This window comes from Exserohilum turcica (genome assembly GCF_000359705.1).
Source record: "Exserohilum turcica Et28A unplaced genomic scaffold SETTUscaffold_3, whole genome shotgun sequence".
Taxonomy (NCBI): Eukaryota; Fungi; Ascomycota; class Dothideomycetes; order Pleosporales; family Pleosporaceae; genus Exserohilum; species Exserohilum turcicum.
This window is the reverse complement of record NW_007360136.1, coordinates 2,009,764-2,021,496: the sequence shown is the minus strand read 5'-3', so window position 1 is coordinate 2,021,496 and position 11,733 is coordinate 2,009,764. Positions and strand designations below refer to the sequence as shown.

At 55.9% G+C, this 11,733-nt stretch overlaps 3 protein-coding genes across 3 annotated transcripts; 1 reads left to right on the top strand and 2 right to left on the bottom strand.

Moving 5' to 3' along the window:
• Positions 1-691: 691 nt before the first annotated feature.
• SETTUDRAFT_172060 (carbohydrate-binding module family 50 protein) lies at positions 692-2,096 on the bottom strand (the record flags this gene model as incomplete). The annotated part of the gene is made up of 2 exons (XM_008029390.1): positions 692-1,915; positions 2,040-2,096. 2 exons carry the CDS (start codon positions 2,094-2,096, stop codon positions 992-994), a joined length of 981 nt encoding a protein of 326 aa, XP_008027581.1. The 3' UTR covers positions 692-991.
• A 239-nt stretch (positions 2,097-2,335) lies between these two features.
• On the top strand, positions 2,336-2,797 carry SETTUDRAFT_32332 (uncharacterized protein; the record flags this gene model as incomplete). Its single annotated transcript, XM_008028828.1, has 1 exon — positions 2,336-2,797. The coding sequence occupies one exon, from the start codon at positions 2,336-2,338 to the stop codon at positions 2,795-2,797; it is 462 nt and encodes a 153-aa protein (XP_008027019.1).
• Positions 2,798-3,133: 336 nt separating this feature from the next.
• SETTUDRAFT_163824 (uncharacterized protein) lies at positions 3,134-5,388 on the bottom strand. Its single transcript, XM_008029389.1, has one exon. The coding sequence runs from the start codon at positions 5,345-5,347 to the stop codon at positions 3,506-3,508; it is 1,842 nt and encodes a 613-aa protein (XP_008027580.1). The 5' UTR covers positions 5,348-5,388; the 3' UTR covers positions 3,134-3,505.
• Positions 5,389-11,733: the final 6,345 nt, after the last annotated feature.

Below are 11,733 nucleotides of genomic sequence, written 5' to 3'. Positions count from 1 at the left end.
CTCGGATTGGTTCCGGATAACTTTGGGGCTTGGACGTGATCTCGAACAAACAGCTGCGATATTGTTTAGAAGCCGTCACCGGCTGGGACGAGACTTTTGATATAATGTAACGGCGCAGGTAAGGCAGGTCGGATCTGTTTCGGTCGTAGGATCACTCAGAGGCATATGGGAGTGCGTGGGATCACAAAGAGCCTAGATTCAACAAGCCACCTATAGGCCTTGTACGAAAGGATATCAAAAGTCTACAGAGCTAGCTACAGGGAGTGTCTCAATATATACCTATCCTAGTCGGGTCCGAATTCGGATCCGACCTCGGGCGAATGGCTGATGAAGGGCGGCAGGTACTTCCTCCGATCCGGCTCTGGGATTGGCTCAATACTTGGCGAAGTTGTAACATCGTTACACAACCCGGCATCTGTGCGAGGCCTGAGCGGCGCCCAGACGACGCGCTCAGACACTCGGTGCAACCTTTCTCCGACAAGTAAATAAACACCACGCAAGTAGACTCTATAGCTCTCTATCGAATACAACCTCTTGTATACCTCGCGATTGCTCCCCAGAGCGCAGCCCCTTACAGTAGTGCGGGCGTTGCAAGCAGACTAGACACAACGCTTATACCTACGTAGTTAAGATAGATAGTATAAGTAATAGTAGTAATTCTAATAATTAATCTAGTGTATTGCAATAGTTTATTAACTATAATAAAAAACTATAATAACGTGTTGATGTAGATGTAGTGATGGGGCGTTAGCGACTCGCTTGGGTTAGCGACTCACTTGTGAACCACGTTATTCCATATCTTGCAACAATGTCTTTTCACAACGAGTACTTGGAAAGATTTTGATGATACAACCAACTTATTTTTTTCTTCTCATTCTATTGTTCTCAAAGTCGGAGTAATGTGTCTAGGAAGAAACAACTTTAACCATGCATCAAAAAGTCACCCCCTTTTCACTTGCATCAAGTCATCAGACCAGGCCTACGACGGAAGCTAGATAAATACCAAGCAACCATCCTGATTGCTGATCCTCTCATCAAGGTTAATCTCCCTGAGCCTCCACTGTCCATGACCCTCAAGCTCAGCCTCCAGACGCTGGCCACCGGCACTCAAGCGAACGTTTCGCGCCGAATGGCCAAAGCCGCCGTTGCTTCCGCCACTACCACCAGAACCAGGGATTCTCAGGTTCTGGCCGGGCCAGATCTGGTCGGCATTGGCAATGTTGTTGTGGCGGGCAATGTCTTCGTACGAGCAGTGCGAGTAGCGGGCCGCAATGGCGCGGAGAGTGTCGCCCTGCTGGACCGTGTAGCTGCTCTCGCCTCCGCAAGAGCCGCCGCCGGAGCCCGACCACGAAAAGGAGCCGTCAATGTTGGCGAGATAGCGGTTCAGCGGGAGGGAAGACGCTTGGTAGGAGCCGTCTGCGCGGCGGCACTGGGCGTGCAGGACAAAGTCGCCGTGGGCGTCGATGCGGATGTCGCGCGACGAGGCAGTAAAGTTTCCGCCAAAGTCGCCCATGGAGCGTTGACCGGAAGACGAAGAGTGCGACTGTTGTTGTTGTTGTTGGGGTGGCGGGGGGCCGCCGTGGTGTTGTTGGCCGTATTTCTTGCGGCGTTCCTCTTCTTCCTCCCACTTCTTGCGTTGCTCTTCTTCCTTCTTCTTTTCCTTGTGCTCGTCCCAGCGCTCCTCGGCTGCATCTTGCGTCTTACTGCCTGCAAAGGCACCGGCGAGGGCGCCAATGATGGTGCCCGCGGTGCCGTGGCCGGCTTTGCCGCCTAGAGCGTGGCCACCGTAGCCTCCTGCTGCGGCTCCAGCTATGCCGCCCATGATGCCACGCTCACCCTCTGGGTCGCCTTCGCCGCCATATTGGTTCTGGTGGCCCTGGTTGTGCGAGTTGCGAGGGTGGCGGTGACGGTGGGGCTGTGGCTGTGGCTGTGGCCATTCATGCAACGCAATGCTGTCCCTTGTCCCAGCTTTGCTGGCTCCCCCCCCCCCCCTCCAGTTCCGGGTTGCATATTTAGTCTGCGTCGGCCGCCCTCTTGACCGGCTGTCTTGAACCTTCTGCAAACAGCCCCTCTTCTGCTACAAACCCCCCATCCATCTTGCCGCTTTTCAATTTCCCCCTCCCCGACACACAACCCTGAGCATTGGTTGCTTGGCATCATCTTTACGAGCCCGCAACCTCCGCACCACCTTGGCAACGTCCGATTCGAGCTTTTGCAGCTGGCCTCTCCTCTGTCTTGAACTGCGGCTACCCCGGGTACCAAATCTCCGGATCTTCGGGTCCCCTACAACGAGTTGGGTAACGGCACGTATCGATAGTCCGATAACTTAAACAATATGTCTGGATACGGATACGAGGGCGGGTACAACAACCAGGGAGGAGGCGGCTACCAGCAAGGCGGCGGTGGTTACGGCCAACAACAGCAAGGATATGGACAGCAAGGATACAATGGTAGTGGTGAAGGATATCAGCAACCCCATCACCAGCAGCAGCAGCAGCCGCCGTACCAAGGCGGTGGTGCAGCCAGCCAGTACTATGGCGGTGGTCAAGGGGGCGGTCCTCCTCAAGGCTACCCTCCCCAAGGCGGCCATGACTCTGCTCCCCCCCAGTACCAACAATATCCCTCTACCGCCACGCACTCGTCCAACTCGGGTGGAGAGGGGAGGGGCAGTGCAGGCGCAGACACTGGGGCGCTATCGTGGTCCAATGGCGGGCAGGCGCTAGAGCGTCGCCGCGCCACGGAACACACGGCCACACTGCGGCGCAAAGGTACTGGGTACGCCGGGCTGGGCGACTAATCGCGCGCCATTACGTAGGCGCATGTGGCTGATGGCGACGATTGGCAGGCAGTGCTTCCGCCCCATCGCTTGCTGTGACGCTAAGAGGCTTGATGGCGACACTCGTGGCACCGCGTCGAGCCTGAGGAGCCGGACCAGGCGTGCGAGTAGGCTAGACATCCACCTAGGCGTCATGCTATCTGCGAATCTAGTGTACACCAAACACCCGAGGCACAAAACACGGCGCGCGCATGATGAACAAGACAAACTTTTCGGGGCTCCGTGGACACTGCGTTTTAGCTACCGAAGACGCAGACTAGCAACAGGACGCGCGACATGCGAAAGATGCGTGGGGATGCGAAACGCCGGGCAAATGCATCGCTTGAAAAATAACCAAGGAAATACATGACGTTTGGATAAAAAAGGATGAAGCATTATCAACGGGATATGTACAGGAAACAGACAAAGAGAGCGAGCTAAGAAAGTTATGTTTGTTATAGATACAGGCAAGCAAACCGACAGTGTCCATGTATGGTAAAGATGGTGGGTGCACACTGGCATGCCCCTAGTCGTGAAGCCCGATACACTCCTCCATGGCGCCGTGGGTAGCGGCCAAGCGTAGCGTATCCAAGCGATTGCCTCGAGCGTGGCAGAGTAGGCCGGCGAAGTAATCTGATTAGCGTTTCTCAAAGACAAAGAAATCATCAACAAGGACTCGCCCTGAGCCCGTTAATACGTGAAAGCTTCTTCTATGAAATCCACCGTGCCCTCGGTGAGCAGCGGCCGCACGGCATATCGCACGCCGTCGGCCATGCCACCAGACGCGCACACGGTGACTGCCATGGCGCCAACACGATGCCTGGCCTCCTCTTCCAGCAAGCTCTTCATGTTGGGCCGGCCGCTGTACATCTTGACAGTATCGCTGCTGTTCTCGACGCGGCCCTTGGGTCTTGAGATGAAGAGCTTGATGCGGAGGCACTGCTTGCGCCCCTTCATGCGGAGCACCTCGTCCATCCACGGGCGGACCCACTCCAGACAGTCCGACGAGGGCACTGTCCAGATGAGGACAATCTTTTGTGTCGCAGTGGTGCCGTTGTTGAAGCCCTCGACGAGGTGCTTGAGGTACATGACCTGGTGCGTGATGCCGACACCGCCAGCAAAGAGCACGGCGGTGCCGTACGAGTCGAGGCTGTGGTGGCCGCCGTATGGGCCCTCGATGAAGCCCCATGTGGTGAACTGCTCGTTGGGGCTCTTGCATGCCTTCTCGTACATGTGGCGCGTGAGGCCTGTACGCGCACGGCAGATGAGGCTGATTTGCTTTGATTTTCTCGGCTTGCCGTAGATGGTGGCAACGTCGCCCTCGAGCATGGGAAGCGTCATCTCCTTGGAGTCTTCCGTCAGCGCCGCAGCCCAGGCGACGGAAAACGGATGCGAAGACCAGAGGGAGAGGGCGGGCATCCACATGTGCACATGGCACCCGGGGCGGGGCGTCCATTCACGGACCATGTTGATGGTGACGCGAACGGCCTCGCCAGGCATGGCCTCGACAGTGACGGAAGATCGTTGCTTCAGGCTGAAGCCGTAGTAGAGAATCGAGAGGGATCGGCAGAGCCACTCTCCGCCCCAGAAGACGAAGACGAGGTGCATCCATGGCACCTGGGGGAGGTGGTGCATGTCCAGGTGCTTGTACAAGCCAATGAAAGCGGCAATCACAACCAGGCGGTGGATGTTGAGAAACGTCTCGTAGAAAGCGTGGCGAAATGGTGACCAGGCCTGGATGCCGAGAAAGGTAAAGGCGACGGTTCCGACCATGCCCCATCCGTACGAGCCCTCGAGGTGGAGGCCAGCCACGACGGCACCCCATCCTCCTCCTGACTTGGTGTTGTACACCCACGCGGCAGTGTGGACAATGGCCTCGGCGATGGTGATGCGGGCAGCCCAGCGGTGGAACAGGTTGAAGTCATCGTACGAGACCTGGAGAAGCGAGATGAGGGGGTTGTTGCGGAGGGCGAAGAGGACGGTTGGGATGAGGTTCAGGGCAGCGAGGGTTCCGGAGCGTCCGCGGAGAGCGGCGAGGGTTTGCCTGTGGTCGAGCACGTCATAGGGCAGGGCGAGACACCATGCGACGTTGAGGCCGACGTAGATGACGAGCAGGATCGTGTGCCATCGTCCGGGCAGTGTTCCGTTGTCAATGGCGCTGCTAATCTGGAACTGGGCGTTGTGCTTCTTCTTCCACAGCGGGGCGACGAGGACATGGCGGTTGAGCCAGGGCCACCAGCTTGTCTTGTTGGACTCCCAGTACTTTTGGCGTGGGTTGCCCATTGCGCTGAGGTGTCGGTTGTGCTTCCACCACATGTTGCATATGCGCAGGATAAGGAGTACTGCTGACGTCGCCAGGAGCAGGTAGAGAAACGTGTCGACCCATAGGAAGTTGCCCACTTGGTCCACGCCAGCAAGACCGTACGAGTACTTGAGGTCTTCGAATTTGGCCGCATCCCAGTCGGAGAGGAGGTGGCGCTTGCTGGCGGGGGCGGTGGCTCTCCGTGAGCCTAGGAAACCGGAGAAAGACATTGTGTAGGAGCGTGGTGAGAGAGAGAGAGAGAGAGAGAGAGAGAGGTTGTGTGCAGGGGGGTGGATTGCGCGTAGTGAATGTCGGTTGGCACTACCAGGTGATGCGGGTGAGGGACACAGTGGTGAGGCCGGGAAGGATAAGGTGACGTTGTTGTCTAAGTTGGTGATCCCACGGGGCGCTTCAAGAGTCGGAAAGCAGAAGCGATTGGCGTTGACAATGTGGGTGGGGGAGGCGCTTGTGGTCACCGTGAATGCATTACAAAGAGTGTACTTGTCGTCGAAAAGCCGTAGTGGGTGCACAATGCGGGGGGGCGAGTCCAGAGTGGCCGGCACCGTGGAACTGTGGTGTTGAGGCGGGTGTGAATGAGCGAGTGGCGTTTGCGGCGAGAGCGTGGGCGCGGCGGGTATAGGCAACTAGGACTACAGAGGACGGTCTTGAGCGTGGCGAACCAGAATAGGTGGTGGTGGTGGCGGGCGCGCAGCAGGAGAGTAGGGCCGAGGCGTCGTGCAGTGAATGTCGTCAAAGAGAGTGTTTGTCGTGGGCGCGGCACCAGGGGTGGGATGGGTGAAGGTTAGTCGCGAGGCGCTAGAGAACACGAGCTCGGGGGGCGGGAGTGCTGACGGGGGGAGGGGGAGAAATGGGCGAGGTGAGGGCAGAAACGACAGTTGTTTGCAAGTGAGTGGTGTGTGTGTATATGTGAGGGCGAGGGCGAGGGCGAGGGCGAGGGTGAGTGGGCAGGCTCCCGTAGCGAGTGAGGAGCGAGGAACCGGGCGGGCACAGGGCAGGGAACGAAGGTGTAGGCAGAGAGCCAGGCGACAGGGACGGCGAGCGTGAAGGGCGAGGGGGAGCGAGGGAAACAGTGGATAAGAAGGTCCCACGAGAAGAGGCGTGATGGAGGGCGGCAGGGGTGCCAGGGGGTGGATGGCGGCGACATGGAATGGGACATGGGACATGGGCATGGGACATGGGGGGCGTGTGCTGGGCGCGCTGGGGGGGGCGACGGCACAGGCGGACGATTGGCTGTACCTGGCTAACCGCTGAAACGGGGCGAGGGCAGCTGGCCACTCAGGCCCGCGTGCCTGAGAGTGCCATGAAACCAAGCAACCAAGCCTCAGCTCACCGTCACGACATGCACCCAGCCCGCGGGCGCTTCTGGGCGACGACTCGATTCGACTCGACTCGACGCGACGCAACGCGACTTGACTGGAATGGACGGCAGAGGGTGAGGTGATGCGAATGTGAGCATCCAGTCGAGTGCCGACTCCCGGCTGCTGTCGATCGAGCCAGCCAGCCAGCCAGCCACGCCCATGACCACTGCGACGACGACGACGACGACGATGATGATGACGATGACGATAACGATGACTGCAACGACGACTGTTATCACTGCCAGCCCGCATCGACGGCATCTCGCCCATGGCCGCCGTTGTGTTGAGGATAGCGACGAGAGTGACGACGACAACAACAACACCACCACCACCACCACCGCCGCCGCCATCACGACGCCCAAGTCCTCCGCCGGCGTCGTCGCCCGCCACTTCCGCCGTGCACGCGTGCGCCGACGCCGTGCCCATCGTATGCCATGTGCGGCTCTAGGCCAGCGCCCAAAGGAGACTGCCAAGCGAGTCATCTTGTTCTCCCATGTTCTGCCATCCCGGGGCAGATCACTGACGAGGCCGTTATGCTGCACCCCTGGGGCCATCTCGTTGCGACCTCAGGCCTCGTGCTGCCGAGGCTGCCAAATCTCCACCGTGCTGCCCCTCTCTGGCGCTGCTGGCACTGGCACTGGCACTGGCACTGGCACTGGCACTGGCACTGGCACGCGCGACGCCCGTCTGCCCACCTGGGCGCTTGCTGCTGGCTGCTGGCTGCATGTACATGTACGTATCTACCTATGTAATGTACAGTACACTCTGGCAACCCCCCGTCTGACCTGGCGACTAGCTCTCGACTGGCGGCCGAACAGGAACAAGCTCCATACCATAAGCCGGCCACGGCACCCAAGGCGGACACGGCTCCTGGGCGGACAAGGACTTGGTGGGCATAATTCGCTGCAGCGCATAACAGCTTTTTTCATGCGCCGACGTCTGCGCCACCGCCCCTAACCACGAGGTGGCACTGTCGCCCTGCATCCACCGCGCCCTCCGCCCATGGCAGCCTCCTCGTGCACACACTCGTCCATCCACCCACACATGCACACCTCTTCCTTCACCTCCATCCACCTGTATACACTCGCCCGCCCCATTGTGCACTCATCCTCCCGCCCCGTGTGCGCGCGCGCTTGGTTCGCTGCAGCACGGCCGCCATGTCTGCCAATCTCCCCACTGGTGCCGCCCATCCCTCGCATCCAATATTGCCGCTCTTCACCGCCACACCCACCCGCCGCTCCTCCGCCCCCCCCTCCCATGACACACCTGTGCCTGCAACCACCGCCCGCTCCGAATTCACATGCAAGGCTCCCGTTGTGAACGAGCCCAGGCCACCATATCCGCACCACAATGGCGCGCAGAGAACACGTCCACAGCCTTCCAAGACATCGCTTACCCGGCTGTCGGGTCTAGTGCCATGCAACCTCCGAGTACCAAGTCTTCTGGGCAATTCGTCGCAAATTGCCCGCTCTCATCGGCCTCGCCTGGCCAATGGCGCCAAAGCAAAACAAAGTCCCACTAGCCGAAAGAGTTGCAAGAGTCGACAGGGAAACAGGAGCGTCGGAGAGAGAGAGACAGTAATTCTCCCGTTACACACCCGCCCCCGTTGCATGCCACATCCGATGCGCGATCCAGTGCGCAATCCAGTGCGCGATCCAATGCGTCGGTTCGTGCCGTCTGTCTGCGCTCGGCTGTCGTCTTGTCTTGGCGTCAGCTGGTTTCAAAACACCAGCGCCGGAACGAACCCCTCTGTGCTCGCCGTGACTCGCCAATCCTCACGATAACGTTGAAACATCTGTTCATGCGCCACCTGCTTGGACCCCACCCGCTGTCAAACAATAGCGCCTGCTGCGTAGCACTCCCTCAGCGAATCCTTCGTCACCGCATGAACTCGTGGAGTTGTCAAAACACAATACCAATATTGCAAGGCCGTTGCATCCCCCACGCCACACGTACATTCGCCCGCACGCCTGACTCCGCCGGAGATGACTAGGTTCCACGTTTGACAGGGCCTCTCTGAATACCCAAAGAGAAACACTATCCACGTCGGAACTCACTCCGAGAGACTCTGGCTTCAACACAGACCGCCACACACTGATCCTCTTCACCGGCCTTACTTGGACATGGTACACCTGCATTTGCTTCTTCTACCAACACCAACACCGGCAAGGCTATACCGCTCATGTCGGACCACCGACGACTACCTTGGCAAAGGCCAGACCCAGACCCTCCCATGTGCGTCCCAGACACCACGACACCGGAATCGCCAGTCTGGGACCGAGCGGAGGAGCAATGACCGTGACCGAGAACACCCTCCAAGCCACATCCAGCCCTACCTGTCATTTTGAGGCGTATACCCTCAGGCACGTCATGCATACACATGCTGTACTGTCATTCAACTAACCCCCCACCAGCCAAAACCCACATCCCAGCCACAATCTGTAGGCCGTCCAACTAAGCCATAAAACTACTCAAAATCCCTACCTCATGCCTCTACTCGTCGCCCACCCACCTAGCTCCTACATAACCTGAAACAAATACCCAAACCACAAAGCCCACATAACCCCATCGATTCCTAATCCCATCTCAGCTCAATCTCCGTGTCACTGAGTCCTCCCAATTGCCTAAACAGAATCCTTCCATTCCCTCTTTCCACCACTCGGCACCTACCCGCACACCTGAAACACCGTCTTTGCTCAATACATGGAAAATTTCCCTTTTTGCCTGTCATTTTTTTTAAACTCACGTATTCACCCCCTTGTCTAGGCCCTTTTTTTTGTGTTCCAACCCCGCCCCACCGGGCGCAGCAGCCCATGTGTAGGCTAAACTTCGCAAAAACTTCTGGCAACTTCTGAGACTCGCCAAGACACCACTTTTAATCTAACACATACACGGCTTAACGCCCTTGCTGCGAGTATAACCGTCTTGACTTTTTTTGTCTCTCTTAAAATCATGCCCTGTTTCGTTCATTAGCTATCTCGCTTGCTGCTGGCTTGATACATGTATATCCGCTATATGGGCTAAATGCAATAAATCCCAAGATTGAAATATATAATTAATCAAAAAAAATACTGCCACTCGCGCCTGATGCTCGCCTGAGAATTATGTATGCATTGAACGCCACCCACCCCCCATGCTATGGATATGGAGTACTTGCAACAGCTTTTTCCCCCATTCAAAGCATTAGACGCGCTGCTCTCGTGGTCGTATTTTACTACATCCCGCATCCCGCATTCCCAACTCCCAACTCCCAATTCTACCCTTTTTCCCCGTTCTCCCATCTGCCTTGTTTCACCTCTACCTCTACCTCTACCTCATCGTGTCTCGCCTCGCCTCGCCTCACCTCGCCTCGCCCTTATCCCAACCTAGAAAAAACAAACTTTTCCCCCTTGTGTACCCGACGCACAGTAGCCGCGAACAGCGAAATAACAGTACCCATTGACACTGACGAGAAGGGCACACGGCGAACAGCCCACTGACACTAACACTAACACTGACACTTGGCAGTCCTCTACATGTTCGCCTCGGCCTTGCCTTTGCCTTTGCCTTGCCTTGCCTTACCTAGCCTTACCCTAGCCTTACCCTAGCCATCCGTAACCCCCCGTAACCCCATTTCTCCAAACGGGACAAACGGGAGAAACACTACAAACGGAGCCCGACTCCCCAAAAAGGCCGAAAAAAAGGGCACAAAAAAGGTTGTCGAGAACGAAAAAAGATCTAGAACAAAGAATGTGAAACGAGACGAGACGAAACGAAACGAAACGACACGGATCGAGACAAGGGGAGATGGACTTGGAGTTGGAGTTGGAGTGATGTGCGGTGGCTGCTTATGTATCTGTATATGTGCGTGTATGTATGTATGTATGTATGTATCTAAGAAAGACAAGAGAAAGACTATACTATACACAAACACAACCACAACCACATACACAAACAAGTAAAGCAAAAAAAACCGGCAAAAACGCAGAGACACAGCAGACAGCAGAGCGTGAAGGGGGGGGGGCATCAGCGGCGAGGGGGGCCCGTATGTAAGCGTAAGCACTACACAGCACATTACATCACATTTAGTTTAGTCGATCAAGGGGGGGGGAGGGGGGGTGTTATATTTTGGATTTGTGGATTTTTGGGATTTGGGTTTGGTTATGCCGAGTCCCTTTTTTTTGGAGTCTTGTGTACTGTGCTTGTTTGGTCATGTTGTGCTTGGTACTGCTGCTGCTGCTGTGGTGTCGAAGCGCCATTCATTTCCACCCATTGCCCCAACCCCCTTTACTGATTATTTCCCCATCTCCAGTTTCTCCATTTCCCTTCTCCCCTCTCCATCCGCTTCCAACACACAAACCTGCCTACTGTACCTGCTCCATCTCCATGTACAAACCCAAGTACGCATACAATACGTGCTTATGTGCATATATGTATGTATGTATGTATATCGATAGCGACATGCGTAGCTAAATGAAAGGGGAGGAATCGGTCCACTTAAGCCTACACCTAGTAAATACTAAGACAAGCTTGGCAACACAAAGTTGGAGCCCAAACAAAATTATTGCGAGCGCGCACCCTACCTTACCCTTGTATATATATATATATATGTGTGTGTGGGTTAATTAAGGTGAGGGGGGGGAGGGGGGGAATGGGGTAGACCAGCCACGGATAAAGTCAAAAATGATATTAGAAAACAAAAAAGATATAGTTAAGTAAGATAAGAAATATCAACAAATCTAAGGGAAGGGTATAGGGAATAAACGAGATTGTTGGTGAGATTACTATAAGATGAGGTGGGGAAAAAAAGAAATCTTAAATACTTAGTCCTTACATTAAGTCTAACGTATTCCATCACCGAGCGGGCCACATCACCGAGTGTGCCACTTTTTCTTGGCATCACGAACTTCATGTACGAAAACTTAGATTACTCTACACTAGCTATAGATGCTTCGTACGACTTACTTGTATCTAAAAGAGAATCTTCTTCTACATCTTTCTAGCACGTACGAGAGTTATGGCCTGTCCTCCCACAGGTTCTACAGTGCCGTTGACCTGGTAGGGCCCTTTCTTGACTACCCTCACCACGTGCCTTCTTTGATGTCGTACGACCAGCAGAACTACTTTCAGCTACCTGCGATGCCCCTGCACCAAAGTCTAGTGTCCCACCTGTCTGAATTCGCTTTCTTTTGCGCCCTCGGCGCTTTGTTACTGCTGCTAATTGCTCTTCAAGCTCTCTTACGCGGGCCTTTATAAGC